We start from the raw sequence: 20,555 nt of genomic DNA on the forward strand, positions 1-20,555 counted from the left end.
AAAATATTATTATGCCATTATACAGATAAAATTGAAATACATAATGTTCTTAATTTTTTTCTCTTTTTTTCACGTGGCAAGAAAAGTTGACTGCAACCTTTTTTTTTATACAAAAAGCGACTTTTCTCAATACATACATGAATAGGAAGTATACATTAGTGCACGCGGAAGTATGGCGAAAAGCGATTTAGAAAATTACATAATCAAAACCAAATTCCCTTTTTGTTATAAATGTCATTATTTTATTACGATAGATAATAGATACTTTAAACTATAAAAGAACTCCTAGCCCCTTGTAACCGCGCGGCTAGCTGCTCTCGCGGTTAAGCGAGCAGTAGCACGATTCTGTTCAGTCGGTACTGTCGAGTATCGAAATTTTGACATTTAGAATGTACTGCCAAAATAGTTCCAACGACGCCCGTCAGAGGCGCTGATCAGATTTTCATACAAAATTTCTCGATAATAGGTCGGTTGTCGGTAGTCGATAGTATAGAGAATCGAGCTACAGAGCTGTCAATACCCAGAATTACCGCTAGAATACTAGAAACGATTGACGCCGGCAAATCCGGCAGCCCGGCACTGTGTGTAGGAGCCTAGGAGCCCTTATTAAGAATTTATTAAAAACGATCCTTTTCGAAAATCTAGTGCCGGTTTCCCCATTCTGAATACGTACCTGAACTTATCAAGGGAATTTAAACAATTGTATTCATACTTTGCTATCATTTATGTAGTAGATAGATTATCTGACACCTATGTGCTCATTCACGTTGACTCGCGGGCGCGGTGGCGGGCGCGGTCGCGAAATATCAAACATATGGCGATGTACCGAAGTGTTCACGTACAAACCGTTCGCGCGGTCTAAGTCGCGGGCGAGCTAGCGGCGTCGCGCGCGGCCCGCGTGGCGCGCTCGCGCCAATATCAAACAAGTGAAGATGTTCGTGTGTGTTCACGTCGAACTAGCGGTGGCGGGCGCGATCCACTCGCGATGTCAAGTAAGATCAACCAGTTTGAGCCAGTTTGAGCCAAACGCCCGCCTGGCGGCCAACGTGAACACAAACCGCCACGTCCCCGCGCTCGCGACCGCCACCGCGCCCGCGAGTTCCAACGTGAACAAGCACTATAAGTTGTGAAACTGGACCATAGTATGACTAATCACGTTAGACAACTATTGCGTGCGCGTGCACCAATGTCTATCTACCACTTAAAAACTAACAATACAGTAAGTAGATCTATAAAAATGTGATATTATAATTTAATACAAAAGCTACAGTTTCTATACTTAGTTAACTTATTAGTTTTTAGTTTCAGTAATATTCAATTGTCATATTCAAACATAAATTTTGTCTCTAAACTTATCAATTCCAGTACATATAAAAAAATAACAACAAATATAATTTTAAACAAAAAAATAAATTGTAACTAATCTAAACAAAATATTTTTTTACTAAACTACGAATGCCTGTAATTATTGTTACTAGTTATCTTAACGTCCGAAGATTGGATTAATATTGAGTTCTAATCAGTGTCTACATAAAATTTCTAGAAGCTAGGGGCTCCGCACTATGACTTAGTAGCAATACAAAACTTTGACACTTGAATTAAAGCTCTATTGACGTTAAAGACTGATATAATTGATTGTCAGGTCAGGTGCGTAGTACGCGTAACCAGCGGTCTTGTATGACAAGTTGTATGGATGTGAATGAGGCAAGGAAATATTATAATGCAGCGGATCTTAAACGCGATTGAAAATGAAAGGTTAGGTACCTTATTTGTCTACCCGACGTTTCGATCGAATTGCAGCGACCGTGATTTAAACAAATGAGGTTACCTTACCTTAAAATGTTAATCGTGTTAACGACCCGTTGCACAATAAATATTGTGTACCAGTTGCGAGATTTTAAAAATGTTAAGAGGCAAGGAAAGATTGTAAGGATCGTAGCAAGTGTCGTTTTCTGATCTACCTATGGAATGAAGGCGTGACTTTATGTATGTTTGTTTGTTTGTTTGTATGTATGTATGTGTTTGTTTGTATGTTTGTATGTGTGTTAGCGCGGAGTCCTAAGTCCTCGGAGTTATTTCCGCCAGTACTGCGCGAACTTGTGGAACTGCTCCACCAGCACCGCCATGACGGCCGTCACCGACATGTCCAGCAAGTTCTGCAGGTAGTGCACCGCCTCCTCGTCACCTAGGTCCAGTCTGAAATACAGAATAAACGTCAAAAATACGCTTATACTTTCTTGTTGCGATAATGAAAACGAGAATCAACGCAAACACAAATTTTCCTTTTTTTTTGCATCCACAAAGATTATGTAGTTATAATTATTTTAGATTACAATTAATTTATTTAAGTTTTAAGTATGTAGAAACTATTGATATGAAAGAAGTGCTGTTCTAATAATAAAATTCAATTAAATTGCCATTTTTAAAAGTCCCAGTTTAAATATCCGGGTATAAGTTATATTAAGTATTCGTGTTGCCATTTCAATTTATTTATTTATTTTTCGAACTTGTATTCAATGCAATGTTTACAGCGGTCCCTGCACTAAGCTCGTAGCTTGTATCGTAGGGGCCAGATATGATAGTAGACTTTTTAACAGTATTCAATGAATAAAATGTTTTGTTAACTATCCAAAGACCTAATCAAATCAACAGTAATGCTTTTCAAATAAAGTTTTCGTTTGGAAACGTTTTTCAGTAGTTAAATGTTAAGCGTTAGGTACCTGAGTTTGTCCTGCACTTTCTTGACAGCCTTGTCAGGCTCGAGCGCGATGTCGGGCACTGACGCGTCCACCATCAGGGAGAACAGGTTCAACATTAGATTCGCGTGTCTGAAACATTAACAATACTATTTATAGACAAGAGTAAAATTAAAAACATTGTTAACTACATAATATAAGAATAAACAAAAATTGCCTATTTGACAAATAAATAAATATTTGGAATTTTTTATTGAAAGAGACTTAGATTAGCCATAAGTATTTGAGGAATACCGTGCAATCAAGGTCTAAACCTTCTCTCGTTAGGGGGGACGGGGGAGAGAGTTAGTCAAGAGATTGCCCAGTCTGCTTAGATAGGCAGGCTTTATGTTAATATCATTTCTTTTATTTCAACACGTGTCTTGAGAAGTTTTATTTATACCAAAGTTTGAAATAACCATACCATGAAAAATGTTAATATATTTTTACAATAAATATACCAATAAAAAACAATATTATAGGAAAATAAAACCATCTTCTAGTTACACATACCTTCGTAAATGCAAGAAAGCCGTATAGCACTGTTTTCTAAACTCATGGTACAGTTCCGAGTGCACCCCTCCCATGGCCTCCACCATCTCCTTGCTGAGCTTCATGGGCGGGGGTAGCGGCTTCGGATCCCGGCCGAGGATGTAGCCGAAGTCTATGTGGAATAACGCGCCCGATTTCGTTAGAAGTAGGTTGTCTAAGTGACGATCGCCTACGCCTGAAAAGGATATATAAATTATGATTTTACATACATCCATACTAATCTTATAAATGCGAAAGTAACTCTGTCTGTCTGTCTGTCTGCTACTCAATCACGCCTAAACTACTGAACCAATTTGCATGAAATTTGGTACACCTTCGAGAATTATAGGCGTGAAGACACTTCCCGACTTGGAGTCATATATTGTGATAAAAAACAGATTTAAACAAATATTTGAGGGGGCTACAATGAAAAGAACGTAGAAAAATAGTAGCAGATTCTTCGTGCACGAGTGTTACTCGCACATGGTCTGTTTAGTACAGGGGTTCCCAACCTTTTCTTAGTCAGGGACCACTTTTATATTATTCTTGTTAGCAGAGACCACTTAATGTAAGTATATTAAAAAAAATTGTAATAATGATCCAGAAAATTTAAATTTTAAAACCTTTTTTTAACTTCCACGGACCACTGGTTGTGATCCACTGGTTTAGTATGTGTTATAACGACAACAGAAATACAAATTTGTGAAAATTTCAGCTGTCTAGCTAATCTAGCTATAACGGTTCATGAAATACAGCCTGGTGACAGGAAAAAATGCAGAGTCCATACAGAGAGTTTTTACCCTTTAGGTACGGAACCCTAGGAACTATAAAACAGAAATAAATCCACGTGAACTTACCAAGCAAGTAAGTAATGACGCAGTAGCCGGCACAGCTGCGTATGTAGGTGTCCATGGTCTCGGGTTTGATGCCGTACGGCGCTCCCTCACACGGGTTGTACTTGCGGAAGAAGTTCTGTATACTGCCCTCTGTGGCTAACGCTTCAGCCACCGTTACTGATTCTATGAACTGAAAATCAATTACGATATTATAAAAGTGAAAACCATCGTAAACGCGTCGTGTAGTTTATCTGAAATTAACATAATTAACAAGATAATCGCGTGATTCCAGTTGCATACATTTTTTATAGTATGAGTGAGCATACTGTCTTTTTTTCTATCGTTAGATAATTCTATTTTTACGACTAATGTAACGATGAAAAAGTTTTAAGTGTAACGACAGATGATTAAGGTGGCGTGAGGTAGAATTAGTGCACTTTCGTTCGTGGTTCAAAAGGCAATGCGGAATGGCAACCGCGACCACATTTACGACAGATAAAAATGCCAGAGGAAGATGAAGTGGTTGTGATACGTTGGTGTCGTAGGACACGTTTCTGTTCTAGATGGCTAAGCCAGGTGGTATCGTGGGCATTGACACCATCAGCTAGAGCAGTGGTTCCCAACCAGTGGTCCGTGGAAGTCAAAATATGGTCCGCGAGTGATTTTAAAATTAAAAATTTTCAGGATTTTTATTACACTTTATTTTTAATATGCTTACGAAGTGGTCCCTGCTAGCAAGTATAACATAAAAGTGGTCCCGGACTTGGAAAAGGTTGGGAACCTCTGAGCTAGAGCATATAACTACTGTAGCGGCACTGAAAATCTATCTATCTTATTACCTGCAAGAATCCGTGCTTGGAGCTGGTAGCGAGTACTTTGTAGGGCGTGAGCTTGAGGTCCAGGTTCTCCCTCCGCAGCAGCTTGTCCATGAGCGTGATCATCTGCAGGATGAGCTGGTCCTGGCGCAGGTCGTCGCCGTGCTTGAAGATCGCCTCGTATTCCATACCTGGCCGACACAACAACACTTTTTAGTAGGTATTTATAGTACTATTTTGAAGGTTTAGATATGTTTGTATTTTACGATATTTTTTTTTAATGAATAAAAATGTACAGAAATTCGTCTTGGGCCGATCTAAATAAAGACTATTTACATAATTTGATGTCTGAACCATTTTCTTTTTTCTAACAATGGACTAGTATTATAAATGAGGATATATTTTAAAAAGCAATGAGATACATTTTGAGTAATAAGTTTCAGAGGTCCAAAAACCTAATTCCTTTTTTTTCATTATTGAAAAATAAAGCTTAATGTAGTATAATTACTGCCAAAGTTTTATACTAATTAAGAGTAGTTCTTTCTACGGTGAAGAAAAATATCGTGATGAAACCTTGCATGCCAAAAAGGTCCTTATCCTTCTCAACATGCATTTAGTCCGCATCGTGGACTATAAAGGCCTAATCTCTCCTTCATTCGGAAGGAGACCTTTGCCCAGAAGCAGGACATTAATGGGAAAATTTATTTATATTTTAAGACTGCTAAGCAGAAAGAATATCTCACCTTCAGTAGTCAAAAACGTTAGTTTAGACGGCATCAGCGCAGACTTGAATAGACTAGCTTTTTTCGCCACTATACCCTTTATAGTAACCCTAGGGTCTAGTGGGAACGGCATAGGTTCAAAGTTAGCAAAGTTGAACTTGAAAGAGTCCGGGTCAGCAAGTAATTGTTGAAGTCTTTCGGCCTTTTTGTTTCTGTTGCCGCTCTCCCTAGCGACTGTTTTGACTAGTTTTACTAGTTTGTCTATGAATACTTGTTGGCGAGCTAGGAATGTGCGTGTGCGTTGATGCTCGGCGTTTCCTGGAAGGAGAAATGGTCATAAGAAGAGTTGAATGTTGTGATCTGTTTTTGTATTAATTGTTGAAATGTAATTTATTTTTGAAAAGTTGACATAAATGTAAATTGTCTAACAAAACGGTAGCTAAAGTCGATATATTCCCAGCTGTCAGATATATGATTTAGTCCTTACAGTACAAAATTCAGTAAAATAATATAAACTTAATTCCCATAAATAGCGATCATCTTTATTGACATCTTAAGGAGATATTATTACTTACATAAAATTACTAACGACTATTATAACTGTTTGGCTTTAAAAGTTTACATATACATTTACGCACAAGTGTATTCGTTAAACTACAATATCAATTGAAGCGAGCATATACGTGTAAGCATACGCACGTGCACGTGCACGTAAAACACAAACAAGCACATAAAGTGAGTTACCCTTAGCCAGTCGGTGTGAGAAGGTCCTCATAACAGCGAGATACATGTGCCTGGGCGCCAGGTCGCGGCCGCCATCTTGGTCCTCGCACTCGATCAGCAGGTACCAGTACAGGTAGTTGGCCACCACGCTGTTGTTGCAGGCTCGGGAGATCAGGAACGATGCTAGGGACAGACGCTCCTCTGTCGGGTCTATTGCGTCACTGAGGAAAATTTATCGAAAATTGAGTACACTCACCGGCACGGAAACTTGGCCACATACGAATTTGGCGATATTTTTTATATTATTATATTTTTATTACTAAATCAATGGTAGATTGATTGATTAAGTGTTTGTTAGGATATTTAAGAGCAGTGATAGCCGAGTGGTATAAGTTGACACCTCCCACGCAAGTGGTCGCAGGTTCGAACCCGAGGCAACACACCAATGACTTTTCGAAGTTATGTGTGTATTAGAAAAAATTATCACATGCTCCAACGGTGAAGGAAAACATCGTGAGGAAACCTTGCATGCCTAAAAATTTGTTTAATACATTTATTGAGGGCATGCAAAGTCCCCAACCCGCACTTGGCCAGCGTGGTGGACTCAAGGCCTAACCCCTCCCTCATTACGGGAGGAGACCCTTGCCCAGCAGTGGGACAGTAATGGGTTAAATTTATTTTTTATTTTTTATAGGATATTTAAAGTGGTAATTAAAAGATTAACTCACCAATAATAAAGTTTTTAAGTTTTTTACTTTCACGAAAAAAAGTTTCATCACTTTCCTCAAAAACAAAAACACTGTAACTGGAAACTAAGCGAAATGTCTTTAAAGTTTTTACATTTTAATAAAGTGTGTTTCCTCCTCGCGCCCTTATAACCGCTTGCATTCGATCAGGCATGCTTTGAATGACGTTTCTGATGTCAACTTGCGGTATACTGTTCCAAGCGGATACTGCTGCACTTTGAAGTTCGTTTAAAGTTAGGGGAGGGTTGGATACCGACTTAATCTTTCTTTTAAGCATATCCCAGATATGCTCTATTGGATTTAGGTCTGGGCTTCGCGCTGGTCACATCAGTTTTTGAATACCGACCTCTTCCAGGTATTCTTCAACGCAATTTGCGACGTGGGGGCGTGCATTATCGTGCATTAATCTGAATTGCTCGTGTCCAATGAATCCAGAATAAGGCACAACATGGTCCTGGAGAACCTCCTCGATGTATCGCACAGCTGTAAGGCGATTATCGACAATAACCAGCTCCGTGCGTGCATCGGAACTAATGCCTCCCCAAACCATTATTGAGCCTCCATAAAAACTCACTGTTTGTGTGGTGGTGATTGGTAGAAATCGCTCTCCTCTTCTTCTCCACACTCGTTCCCGACCGTCAGGAGCACGTAAAGCTATCCTACACTCATCTGTGAACAATACGTTTGCCCATTGCTCATGCGTCCAGTTAGCGTGTTCTCGCGCGAAGCGAAGTCGAGCTACTCGGTGTTGTCTGAGGAGTTGTGGACCTCGCGCTGGCCTACGAGCTTTTAAATTAACTTCCTCCATTCGTCTTCTCACCGTACGCTCACTCACATTCACACCTCTTGAAATTTGAAGTCGCTGGCGTATCTCAACTGCGGTGAGGTAGCGGTTTCTTAGAATTTCTAAGATAATAAAGCGATCGTCTCGAGCCGATGTGCACCTTTGGCCTCCTCCTTTGGCTACCTGGTCTGCGGGTGTACCCGCCCGTCTCTCGGTATCGTTTCAGGGCATACTGCATTGATGACCGAGGTACATTAAGTGCAGCAGCAACTTCACGCTGTGACATCCCGTGGTCAATCAGTGCTACAGCTTGTGCAACTTTTGCAGGTGTTAGGGGCATCCTTTATTGGTTAAAAGCACGCCTACTTACGAAATAACAAACAGGAAATCGCAAAAGTAAAAGAATGAAACAGAAAACCTTTAACATCACACAAAATCAAACTTGCAACTTAGTCGCTCAAATGACCCGAACCAACTAAAGCTCAGAACTAACGTCATAGTGCACTCAATCGTTATGAATTACCCTCTTGAGCTGAAGTAAACATTTTTTTAACCTACCTGCACTACAAACCGTCAACTGAAACACTTAAAATTTTTGCTATCGCGAGATAAGTGTTTGGCCAAGATTCCGTGCCGCTGAGTGTATAAAAATTTATTGTTGAAATTAAATCACAAAACATTCTTACAAAAACCTTTTTTAAGACAACTTTGTGGAGTCTTTTACGTACATGCAAACAACTTACACAAAATACAACCGGACCCGAAACAACTTTTTGTGGAACGTAAAAATAATGTTTCCGTGTAGGAATCGAACCCACGACCTCTTGACGCAATGGTAGCAGTTTTAATTCTAATCTCTAAACCAGTTACCGAAGCCTGAATAATTATTAAGACAAATTGTGAAGATTAAAGTTTGTATGTAAATATTGTTTATTGTTTTTCGAGACAAAAACATTTCGAGTTCGAGTAAGTAAAACCTGGACGGTCAGCATTCATTTGAAGACTTTCCATTGTTTCAAAATTTCCGGTTAACAGAATGGGATGAATTAATTGATAAACTACACTAAACACGAACCATTACAAACGTGCGAACTACGCTATATCAATTTATCAGACTTTCTCACTCGCATTTACACATTGCCACATTCTTATAATTATTTTAACTATACTCGGGCCATTCCAAACGTGCAAACTAAGACATTGCATTTTATCAGAGTCTCTCGCTCGCACTAACACATTGTCACATTTCTATGATTCTTTTGATTATGACGTGGTTCGCACGTTTCGGCCTGAGTATAAGACAGTTCGCACGTTTGTAAAGGCCCGTGTACAGTGTCGCCACCTTCCGCCTACAATAAAATAATAATCCTCACCCATTATTATTATCAAGCACGCTATTATTGTTAGCAGTGCTGGTCGCGTTGTCGTCTGCCGCGGGCGCCTCGTCCGCCGGTACTTCCGTGGAGCGGCGACTGGTCGTGGAGGCTGTCATCTCACTTGCTGTTAGCACTGTACAATGAGAATGGGTTTTAAAACTGACTGAAAAAGGGGTTTATTTAAAAAATGACGTATCGGACGAATAAACACACAACAACCCTTAAAAGAAACCTGGATTATATTAACCCTTTGACCGCCACGGTCGGCTATATACTCGACACTATATTTTTGTTTACACTAACCGACGAAAGCGTCGTGAGCATGTTCTAATTTGTCGAGTATAGCCGACCGTGGCTGACAAAGGTGTTAATAAATCCGGGTTTTTTATGGGTTGTTGTGTGTTCATTCGTCCGATACGTCATGTTTTTTAAAATATGTTGTAACTTACATAAACTGATGTTATGTTCTAAAATATATTTTTATTTATGACTGCCTCCGTGTCGCAGTGGTTTAGGTCAACACACTGCTACCATTGCGTCGGGAAGTCGAGGGTTTGATTCCCACACGGTATTGTTATTTGTACGATCCACAAATAATTGTTCCGGGCATAGTTGTACTTTGTGTCTGTTGTTTGTAAAAGTCCCCGCGATACAAGAGCAATTCATGGTGATCTTATTAAAAAAAATTAAATACCATCTCTATTGATTAATTATGGGACTATCAAAAAAGTTGACTTGACAACAATCTTAAACACCACTATTATTTTAAGACAATACGGTAGTTGCCTACCAGTCAAATCAGCAACTCAGTACTCTTTATGAAATGTCAAAAACACATTTTAGTATAGAATTACGACATAGTGACGCCACTATGTCATATTTTCGTTGGTATCAAATGAGTGTTTAATAAAATGTTTCAGTCTATATCTAATAATTACAATTTCAACACTATTTACGAAAAAAAGCTACATAGCCTGAGCATTTTAGATGAACCTTCTACGAGTAGGTACGAGTTTAATAAATTTTCGTTAACCCAGGCAGCTACCCAGTTGACAAAATCTTCTTGATAAGATAAGATAATTTAAATTCTACTGTGTTAAAAAGTACATAATGTATACCTGATGCGGAGAGCAGGCTGGCCTGACTGCCGCGGTGTCCACTCTGCATCAGTCGATTGTCCTTACATTCTAGGTCCGACACTGTCGACTCTTTACCACACACACGAGCGTATTCTGTCAAACATTACAATTATTATTCAAATAAATAATTATTAATAATATTTTTCTATTTTATTATTCGTGGTTTCAGGTTCGAACCCGAGCCAACAGGCTTTTTTTGAGATATGTATGTGTACAAAACATTATATTTTGTTCTGACAATGAAGGAAACGTGAAGAAACCTTAAATGCTTAAGCGTTTTTTATAACAGTTAAGCCCTTCTCCCATTACGATACGCCCGCGCGACTCTAGTCTCGGAGACTAGTCGCCACGAAGTATCTCACATACATTTGTATGGAGACTCTCACATTACGATACTGGTAGTCTCCATACAAATGTATGTGAGATACTTCGTGGCGACTAGTCTCCGAGACTAGAGTCGCGCGGGCGTATCGTAATGGGAGAAGGGCTTTAGATTGAAGATCGCATAGTACGAACATGCATTTGCTTTCCATGCAAGGTACCTCAATTACTTTTTCGAACCCGAGATAACATAGTAGTGATTTTTTGAGTTATATATATGCACAAAACGATTATCACTGTACTAGGTATCGATGAAGGAAAACATTACAATACATGCTTTAGTTTAATACAGCCCTAGAGACGAATGCAGGGTTTTAAGTCCGCACTTGTTGGTGTAATGGACTCAAAGCCTAGTCCCTCCCTCATTATAGGAGACCCTTGCCCAGCAGTGGGACAGTACTAAGTTAAATTTTTCATGTAACATACCGTCGTGTATTTCAGCAAAGTCTTCATACTTGAGCGCTTGTACCAATTGTAGTAGATATAACAGCAGGTCATCGTCCGGGGCCTGCTTTAGACGAGAGATAGCGTATCTGGAAGAATATTCATAGTTATTCCAAACATGTATATGTATATGTACATATAAATGTTTAATGCTATTGAAAAAATACATATAATTTTGATAAGACCATGAACAAACGTACAGGGGCTTTTTAAATAAACTAACGGTGAACATGCAAACGATCTGTATCCAAGTATTTTTATAAAATCATTTTTTTTGGTGATTTTTGTAATTTATACTTATCTACTGTATCATGTGTTCCCAACGAGGTCGATACTGTACCCTATGAGTGCTACAGCTTGTCGTGGAGGGCGGTAGCCAGCCCAAAAACAAATGATAAATAACAAAATACAATAAAAAATTGTATTACTGTTATTGAAATAAAAAAAAAAAATTTGGAAAACTCACACACGGTCGTTTGATTCCAAACTAAGCAGAGCTTGTACTATGGTAACCAAATAACTGATAAACATACTTATATACTTTTATATATATACTTATATGGATAAATTTAAAACCAGGCTCAGAACAAATACTTGTGCTCATCACACAAAGATTGAAATGCTAGATTTCTTATTGTTAGAGGGTGGTAATCTCTTAAAGGACATTAAATCTTACTTCCTAACAGCCGGATGTGTGAACTTGGGTGTCAATAGTTCCAGTGCATCTTCCACGTCCATCGGCGCCCACTGCTTCATCATGGCCAGCGCCTGGCGAACCTCGCCTGGACAACAACACATGCATATTTAAACCTCATCATTTTAGGTCCAGCATTTTTCATGGTACGATGTTAACAGGTTAAAGGTGATAAAATTAACAGGCGATTCTCTACAGTCGGTACTCGGTATAAACGAGTATCGAGAATTTGACACATAAAACGTGCTTCTAAAATGGTGTCTATACCGTCTGTTAGAGGCGCTGATCAGATGTTTCTACAAAACTTCTTGATAGCTCGGTTGTCGATAGTTGATAGTAGTAGAGAATTTGTCTGTGTTTCGGCGAATTTTCGTTTAGTTTTATGGAAAATACACACAAAACATTGACATTAAATAATATGTCCTTATCTGTTACTACTAGAAATATTATAAATGCAAAATATTGAATATGTATGTATGTTTCTTACTCTTTCACGAAAAAACTACTGGACAGATTTTTAAGAAATTTGATACACTGATAGCGTATAACATACATAAACACATAGTCTACTTTTTACCCCGCGTACTTTCCACGCGGACGAAATCGCGGGCAGGAATTAGTTCTCTAAAAGTAGTATTGCACATTTGCACATAACGTGATACAATAATCCGTTTGTTATATTTACATTAGTCTTAGTTACGCTAATTTAGATAAAAGTAACGTAGCTATTGTTAATCCTTATTAAACTGTACCACTTGACATTTCTTACTATATTCTTATTTACTAGATATTATGCGATTTGAATACAACGAACACAAAATTAGGGTACAACCGTACAACACATTTCGTTTTAACTAATGAAAATTGTAATTAACAGAAAATCATGGTGCAGCGAAAAAATATGATCCCGTGCTTTTATGATGTGGTCCAATAAATTAAGAATTATTGTGTGCATTCATTGAATGCTTTATATCCATACTGCCTCGACTACCATAGGTCCGATAATCATCATCATTAACCTAAACACATCTATTGCAGATGATTAAGGTGGCGTCAGGAAGAATTAGTGCACCCCCGCTCGTGGCTCAAAAGGCCCATGCGGGAGTGGCAACCGCGACCACATTTACAACAGATAAAAGTGCCAGAGGAAGATGAGGTGGTTGCGGCACGTTTGTGTCGTAGGATACGTTAATAGGTCCTATAATAGTTGGGGACTATTCCCGAACTGCGCCTGCCTTCTTTACTTATTGGCCTCTATAAGCATAGTCTTGCGATTTCAGTTAGATTGTTATTGCCTGTCATGGCCGAGCTGTCGGGAGGGCAATATTATAATTAGTTTGATAGTGTGGTAGGTTTAAAGTATTACATACCTGGCCTGTTCCAGTTGACACATTCTAAGAATTTAGTCAACGCTCTGCGATGAGATGATAGGTAGAATCTGTAATAAATATATTATTTGTTAATTAGCTATTAAGTTTTAAGACAGTAGGCATCGACAATGGTAAAAAAGTAGCCCGTAATGTTACATTAAATATCTTTGGACGCAGTTATAATTATATTTAAAATTAAAAACATTTCCTCCAAGCAAACTAAATAGATATAACTCAAAAGTGTCTGATTGACTTACCTCCAGTTTCTGAGTTTAAACTTATTTAAAATAATGCTATTGAATAGATAAACTACCGCTAAATGTACCTCAGAAACCGGGGGATAGGAATCTATCAACGTACAATGCAAACCGCTAGACGGATCGGGCTAAAATTTGGGATGCACATAGATGTTATGACGTAGGTCTCCGCTTAAAGGATTTTGATCGAATCTACCCCCAAGAGGATAAAATAGGGGATGAATGTTTGTATGAAAATTCTGTTTTAAGTCACAAACCACGTGAACAAAAGCTAGTAATGTATTAGTACCGGAACTTCCACAGCAGGTCCTGGTCGGTGGCGGTGAGGGTGCGGGCGGGCGGCGCGGCCACGAGCGCGGCCAGCTGGTCGCGCTCGGCGGCCGTGGGCTTGGCGTCGCGCCCCGACACGCCCGAGCGCAGCGAGCGGGCCAGCCGGTGCTGCTTGCTCTCTACTAGATTTTCCTGGACAAAAGTAAAGTTAAGAACCGGTGTTGTACGCTTGGCGCAGTGATTAACGTGGTCGCCTCGCCACAATAACCATAGAGCCCCGAGTGGTGGGTTCGAATCCCACCTAGGGTCAAAGTAAAGAAAAAATGCTGGCCGAAAACCTGATTTTTTGATTTGTTCCGCATTCGCCTCACTCGTTCGCCTCACATTCCAAAAAAATCCTTTTTCGCCCCATGTTAAATTTGATTCTTGTTTTGCCCCACTTGAAAAGAGTATGGTAGGCACACAAATTGATTCTATCTAATTGTCTTATGGCTAATGCGACAGTTTGTTATGTCTGGGTTTAATTTATCAATAATATCAAGGAATTGTGTAGGTATGTTGTTTCTTTTTTATCCATTAATAGGATGTAAATTAATGGTACAACATGTATGTTCTCCCGAGTGCTGCCGAGGTCTCCATAAATTATATATAACTTTTTGAATGGTTTAACAGTACATTTAAAAGTGCCATCTCCGATAATGTTCTATATTTTGTATATATTTTCTGATTTCTTGATCAGCAAATGCCAATATTCTTGTTTTATTATACCCGTAGTCAAAAAGTAAAAAGTCTCCATAAGCCTTAGGTATTTGAACCTCAGAGGCGTTAGACGTTGACTTTTTAAAATTTTGAAATTTGTTTCTCGCATTGTAGAGACCAATTTTAATTTTCGATAATTCTGGTAAAACTTCAACTAGATCTGTACCTCTGTTTTTCATCCTTATTAAGCATTCATTATAAATTGATGTGATGGGTTTACCATCCGCAGATGCAGCTTCTTGTTTATAACGAAACAATTCTTCTTTGATCAAATTTTTTGCCACATTAGGTTTGCAAAAAATGTGTTGCAATATTCTATTTACATGATTGTAAATGGTAACTACTCCACCTTTACATTTTCTATTTACACATCTCGACGAAATAGTACCATTTTTATTATTTCTCCTTTTTACGTGTTCATATCCGTCGAACAGAAGCATAGGGTCGCCCCGTATTGATTTAATAAACGATAGGTTTGTAAGGGATGTAGATTGAAAAGGTTCTTCCATTTTCAATTAATACTTAAAATAAAATAATGAACGTTAACTAAATTCAATTTGAATTAGACACCTCTTTGCACTTTAACTCAAACACACAAACAACGAATGAGTACTGATTCTAATTACCTACATTTTGCTATGTGTCGCCCGACCCTTACTGATAATGTCCCTGATTGGCTGACCACATTTGACTGGTCTTGAAAAAAAGGGTTGCGATCCGATCTATTGTCTTATTTTGTACCTGCTCATAAGTTTGTGTGCAAAGAGCTGTAATAAAATATCAATGAATATTTATGATTTTTTAGGCTGTCTGTACTAAAACAGTATAAATCTGAACTCATAAATATTCGAGGCGAATCAAGAACGAAAAATGAGGCAAAACAGGAATAAAAGCTTAATTTAAGAATAAATATGGCATTCGGGGCAAAACAGGAATAAAATGAAGGGCAAATACGGATTTCTTCATGTGGGGCAAAACATCGCGGGTCGAATGCGGAACAAATCGATTTTTTATATGATTTATGAAACATTTTTACTACACGTAACTGTCGGAAAACTACGGATTTTGTTTATTTGTTGAGAGAGTAAGAAGAAGCTGGTTTTTCCTTTATGTGTTGCGTTTACCGGTCGGTAAACGATCAGCGGATTAAATAACTGTTGGCGGAGTAATTCTACAGATGGGTGACCGCACAGTGATATTTGAACTGAGCGTCTTCGTGGTTTGTAGGGCACGTAAGTTGACGGTTCCCGTCGTTTTCAATTTAGATATAACAGTCGTTTAGCTATGACAAAGGGTTTTCGAGCAGTCTAGGTCTATCGTACGTATGGCCACAAAACAAAAATAAGTCACATTATCATAATTAAATTTAAATTGAATCAATTAATGACAAGTTAAATGAATGGTAACGAAGAGAAAAGTCTTTACGGATCATATGAAGCGATGTTATTTCGTTTTCTCCTATTTAAAAATAACTAAATTAAAAGTTTTAAAAAATATTTGTGAAAAGTTAATCTACCTGTAAAATCTCATAGTCAGGTACAGTAACGATGTCGGCTTGTGCTTTGAACTGATACATCTCGTCACCATCCTGTTCGTAATACACCACTGCGTGCTGCAACAACCAACAATATAATAATATTAATAGGAAATATAACTAATTATCAGGTTATTAAAGCGGAAAATGTGATTTTGAAAGCTATTTATGTGAAAATATTTGTTCGATTGATAAGCAATTTGTCCGTATGTATACATCAAACGTATTTTTTCTTTTATTTTCTCAGGCGAAAATACTGCTTTTAGAAGCATAAAAGTGTGTACGAATTACGTATAAATGAATTATAATTTGATGTAGGTATACGTATGTGTACTGTGTATAAATTAACGTGCGCGCCCGTATACGTTTTTTAGGTGTACATGAAAACTGAACATTTATGTACATAACAATTTGGATTAAGTGGAAATAATAGTTTTTCTTTTTTATAATATTCCTTTAAACACGGAGGTGGTTCTTAAGAAGAGAAAAATTTTAAAGGAATGCAAGTAAAACGAGATTGAATGAATCGACTATTATGCGGTACGAAGTTGGCAGGGTCAGATACATGAAAAAGCGACATAACAATTAGTAACTAAGCTAACTAAAACACTCTTTAAAAAATACTGTACTTACATTTATACCATCAATCTGCACTGTAGGAAACTCCACCATGAGGTACATGTAGTCTGAACTCCTCTTTTCTTTCTCATTGATCATCTCTATCTCTCTGAACGTCAGTCTGTCTAGCCAGTCCACCTGTACAAACCAATCACAACTGAATGATTCAGGACATAAGGTACATTTTTATGAACAACTACTATTTCGGACATGCTAGCTGATTCCTGACACTCGAATTAGAGCCTATGTCAAATAGAACTCAATGTTAGAGTAATCCATGATTAAACGTTGTTTATAATTAAACTAATAAGATTATTTCATTTAGATTATTTTCATTTTAAATAAGCGCTTGATCACCATCTGTAGAATGACCGCGCCAACAGTTGCTTAACCCACAGATCGTTCACCGGTGAGCACAACTAGCTATGAGAGCCTGCTACATATTTAACTACTGTTACTATTACTTATTCTGTGCTACTGTAGTACTATATACTCGCGCTCAAACGGATATCAACCAATTCGGTCAATCCACACCCATTCAATGATAGGTACAAGTTGCTCTGAGACCTTGACATTGGGTAGCAACTCTTACTATTATTTAACACAGCTGCGGTCGACTTTAAATGTACCTTCTAAACATTTCCGACTAAACGTAAAAAAATTATACAGATGAATTAAAACAACACCGCAAATTGCACAACACTGCTAATGGTACTAATAATATAAGTGCGAATGTTTATTACTCTTTCACGAAAAACTACTGCACGAATTTTAATGAAATTTCATTCAATAATAGCTTAAAGCCTGGATACATATGATACTTTTCACGCGGAAATTTACACACACGAAGACGCAGGCAAAAGAAAATATTTTAACAGTTATATGTTCGTACCTTATTTTATAAACACAATTTTAAACCACATATTAACGTAATAAAAACCACTCAATATAACTCACGAAACATGACTAACTAATAACTGATTAAAACATATCTCTAGTATAAAAAACCAGTTTTAAATCGTTATAGAAGTGAGGCCCATATACTTGCTAGCATCGACTTGTATCGAGGAATATAAATAATATGTTAGATCACATCGATAACTGTGTTATATCTCGTTATCTCGAGTGTTATGTAAAACAATTATGTAAATAAGCCGTAATTAAATATTCGAGATTATTTCTGTTTTATACTAGGTTACGCCCACAATGTCGCTCGTACATTCATTGCTTTTTTACCCACCTTATTACAAAAATATTTAAGATCGTTCTCAAATTAGTGTTTATTTGCGCTACTAAGCTCTTTTTTAGAATGCTTATATTATACTCGCGTATGTGTAGGCGCGCCATAAGGCAACCACAACTTATGCGGATGTTGGCGCACCTATAAAACATATCAATTAATCTACATATATCAATCAACGACTAGACCAAGACCAAAAGATTTTTTAGTTTGCCCGAATCGGGAATTGAACCAGTAGGTTACACAACGGACCGCGCCACTGAGGCAGTTTTATGAAAAATAAGTATTAAAATAAGCGGAGACTATTACACATAATACAATGTAAATACTGGCTTTTGTCCGCGACTTCGTCCGCATGGCAAACCATGACTTAGGACAGAATTTCTGGGCAGAATTGATCAAAATCATCTCTACTTTCGGACGCCTGCATCATAACATCTAAATGCATGCCAAATTTAAGCCTGATCCGTCTACTGGTTTGTGCTGTGCGTTGATAGATCAGTATGTCAGTCAGTCACCTTTGAGTTATATATATTTAGACATACATAACTATTTATATAATACTACAATCGGCTTATCCAAGGGTTATGACGTATTATCAAGCCCTATCTTGTGCTCGGTACAAAGTACATCACGCAGTCGCGACGGACATACCCCCGGTACACCCACACGCTATCCACGCTACTGTCTTATACTGACTAAGCTATTTGATTACATTATCCTGCTAGTATTATAAATGCGAAAGTTTGTGAGTATGTATGGATGTTTGTTACTCTTTCACGCAAATACTACTAAACCGTTTACGATGAAATATGGTATGTAGGTAGCTCAAGAATAACACATAGGCTACCTTTTATCCCGAAGGATCGGAATATACTCGGGAAGGGTTACCACGCGGACGAAGTCGCGGGCGGCTAATAGTAATTACAATCCATCTAATCCATCTATCATAATAGCTAATAATATAATCTACTGTGTATAGGTCAATTTTAATCGCAAAATCACACTTGGAATGGGTGAGTTTGATAGGACTATTGTTTAACTAGATAAAGGGATAAAATATTATTTTAAGATACTTAATAATAATATACATAATGTCTTCCTGGCTGATATTCGGCTACGGCGGCCAATTTCATTGAAACCAGCCGACTGTGCAGGACTTTGTTTATAGTGTCCAAGTGTGTGCACAATACACAGGTACACTCTCTATTCCCTTACTCTCATAGCCCGATGGGACGGCGAAACCCACACGACCAGTGAGAGGTCAGGCGCAGCACCGATGGCTTTACCTGTTCTCCGAGGCACGGAGATCTACGATCTCAACTTCCTAGCTATGGACAATAGCCCCCTTTATACACACACTTTATCGCACGTTCTTAGGAGCGTACGGGAATACGCGCGGGAAAGCAGCGCGGTCCTCGCTCGCGATTTTCTTCGCGGGCGCGGACAGATGAGCGCGGCACGTGGTCTTGTCTTTCCCATTGCACATCCTTTATACGCGCGCTCTTTCACCTGCGATAGTGTGTGTGTGTGTAAAGGGGGCTAATCTCTTAGTTACAACAGAATAACTCAGAAAATACTTTTTGGTCCGAACCAGGATTCGAATCCGACACCTCTTGGGCGGCAATTGTATACACTATCCGCTCCACAGAGGCAGAAAAAGTACAGATTTTTGAAGACCATGCTAAAGTCTATTGTTCACGATTCAATTCTGCGTGTGCGCATGGCTACACCTAATCAAGAACTACAACCTTTAAAAGAATAATTGTTTCGGGTCTGGTTGTACTTTGTGTCCGTTTTTTGTATGTTTGTAAAAGTCCCCACGACACACGAGCATTTCTTAGTGCGGGAGTTTTGTTTTTAATTTGCAATTAAAAACTACATTATTGCAGTATTCATATTAAAACAGTAACTGTATTGTTCTGTATCCAATAAAGAAGTCATTCGCACTCACAAATGGCATTCGAGAAATTGATAACGTTATAAACACGGCAGAGAATAATGCATAAACAAATACATTTTAATATTAATACACTATAATTCATTCAGATAAAAGTAGTATGTACTTAAAGAAACTGTGAACTATATTAAAATAAATTAACCGCATTTTGAGACAATAAAAAATACCAAGTTATTTTATTTTAATCGATTTGTACAATTCTATTTGTTCTTTCGATTATCTCCAGTAATAAATAGGTTCTTGTAATGATCCTGCCAATTGGCGTTCTTTGGTTTCGAACAGTCGTGATATTATGTATCTATACTATAATATTATAAAGCTGAAGAGTTTGTTTGTTTGTTCGTTTGAACGCGCTAATCTCAGGAACTACTGGTTCGGCTTGAAAAATGATTTCAGTGTTAGATAGCCCATTTATCGAGGAAGGCTATAGGCTATATATCATCACGCTACGACCAATAGGAGCAGAGTACCAGTGAAAAATGTTACAAAAACGGGGAAAATTATGATTCTCTTATGTGACGCAAGCGAAGTTGCGCGGGTCAGCTAGTGTATATATGTACGTCATTAGCATTTCATGTATAAGCCGAGTATTAGTTGCGTGCATATCCAAATTTGTTAAGC

The 20,555-nt window shown here is 38.1% G+C and overlaps 1 protein-coding gene across 2 annotated transcripts in view; it reads right to left on the reverse strand.

The window, feature by feature from the left end:
* Positions 1-3: 3 nt before the first annotated feature.
* Positions 4-20,555, reverse strand: part of Pi3K59F (phosphatidylinositol 3-kinase 59F) — a 30,612-nt gene continuing 10,060 nt past the window's right edge. Inside the window, exons 1-16 of one of the 2 annotated variants that reach the window (XM_076123193.1) lie at positions 17,627-17,776; positions 16,750-16,872; positions 16,099-16,194; positions 13,843-14,015; positions 13,297-13,364; positions 11,909-12,014; positions 11,215-11,321; positions 10,387-10,500; positions 9,266-9,401; positions 6,384-6,583; positions 5,661-5,957; positions 4,942-5,108; positions 4,124-4,292; positions 3,249-3,462; positions 2,721-2,828; positions 5-2,196 (exon numbers count right to left, since the gene is read on the reverse strand). In XM_076123193.1, the coding sequence (XP_075979308.1) occupies positions 2,073-2,196; positions 2,721-2,828; positions 3,249-3,462; positions 4,124-4,292; positions 4,942-5,108; positions 5,661-5,957; positions 6,384-6,583; positions 9,266-9,401; positions 10,387-10,500; positions 11,215-11,321; positions 11,909-12,014; positions 13,297-13,364; positions 13,843-14,015; positions 16,099-16,194; positions 16,750-16,833 (2,163 nt within the window). In that variant the 5' untranslated portion in view covers positions 16,834-16,872; positions 17,627-17,776 and the 3' untranslated portion in view covers positions 5-2,072. Of the gene's footprint in view, positions 2,197-2,720; positions 2,829-3,248; positions 3,463-4,123; positions 4,293-4,941; positions 5,109-5,660; positions 5,958-6,383; positions 6,584-9,265; positions 9,402-10,386; positions 10,501-11,214; positions 11,322-11,908; positions 12,015-13,296; positions 13,365-13,842; positions 14,016-16,098; positions 16,195-16,749; positions 16,873-17,626; positions 17,777-20,555 lie in introns of those variants that run through there. The other variant, XM_076123191.1, reaches the window with a different exon arrangement.

Source organism: Anticarsia gemmatalis, chromosome 15, assembly GCF_050436995.1.
Source record: "Anticarsia gemmatalis isolate Benzon Research Colony breed Stoneville strain chromosome 15, ilAntGemm2 primary, whole genome shotgun sequence".
In the NCBI taxonomy this organism is placed as follows: Eukaryota; Metazoa; Arthropoda; class Insecta; order Lepidoptera; family Erebidae; genus Anticarsia; species Anticarsia gemmatalis.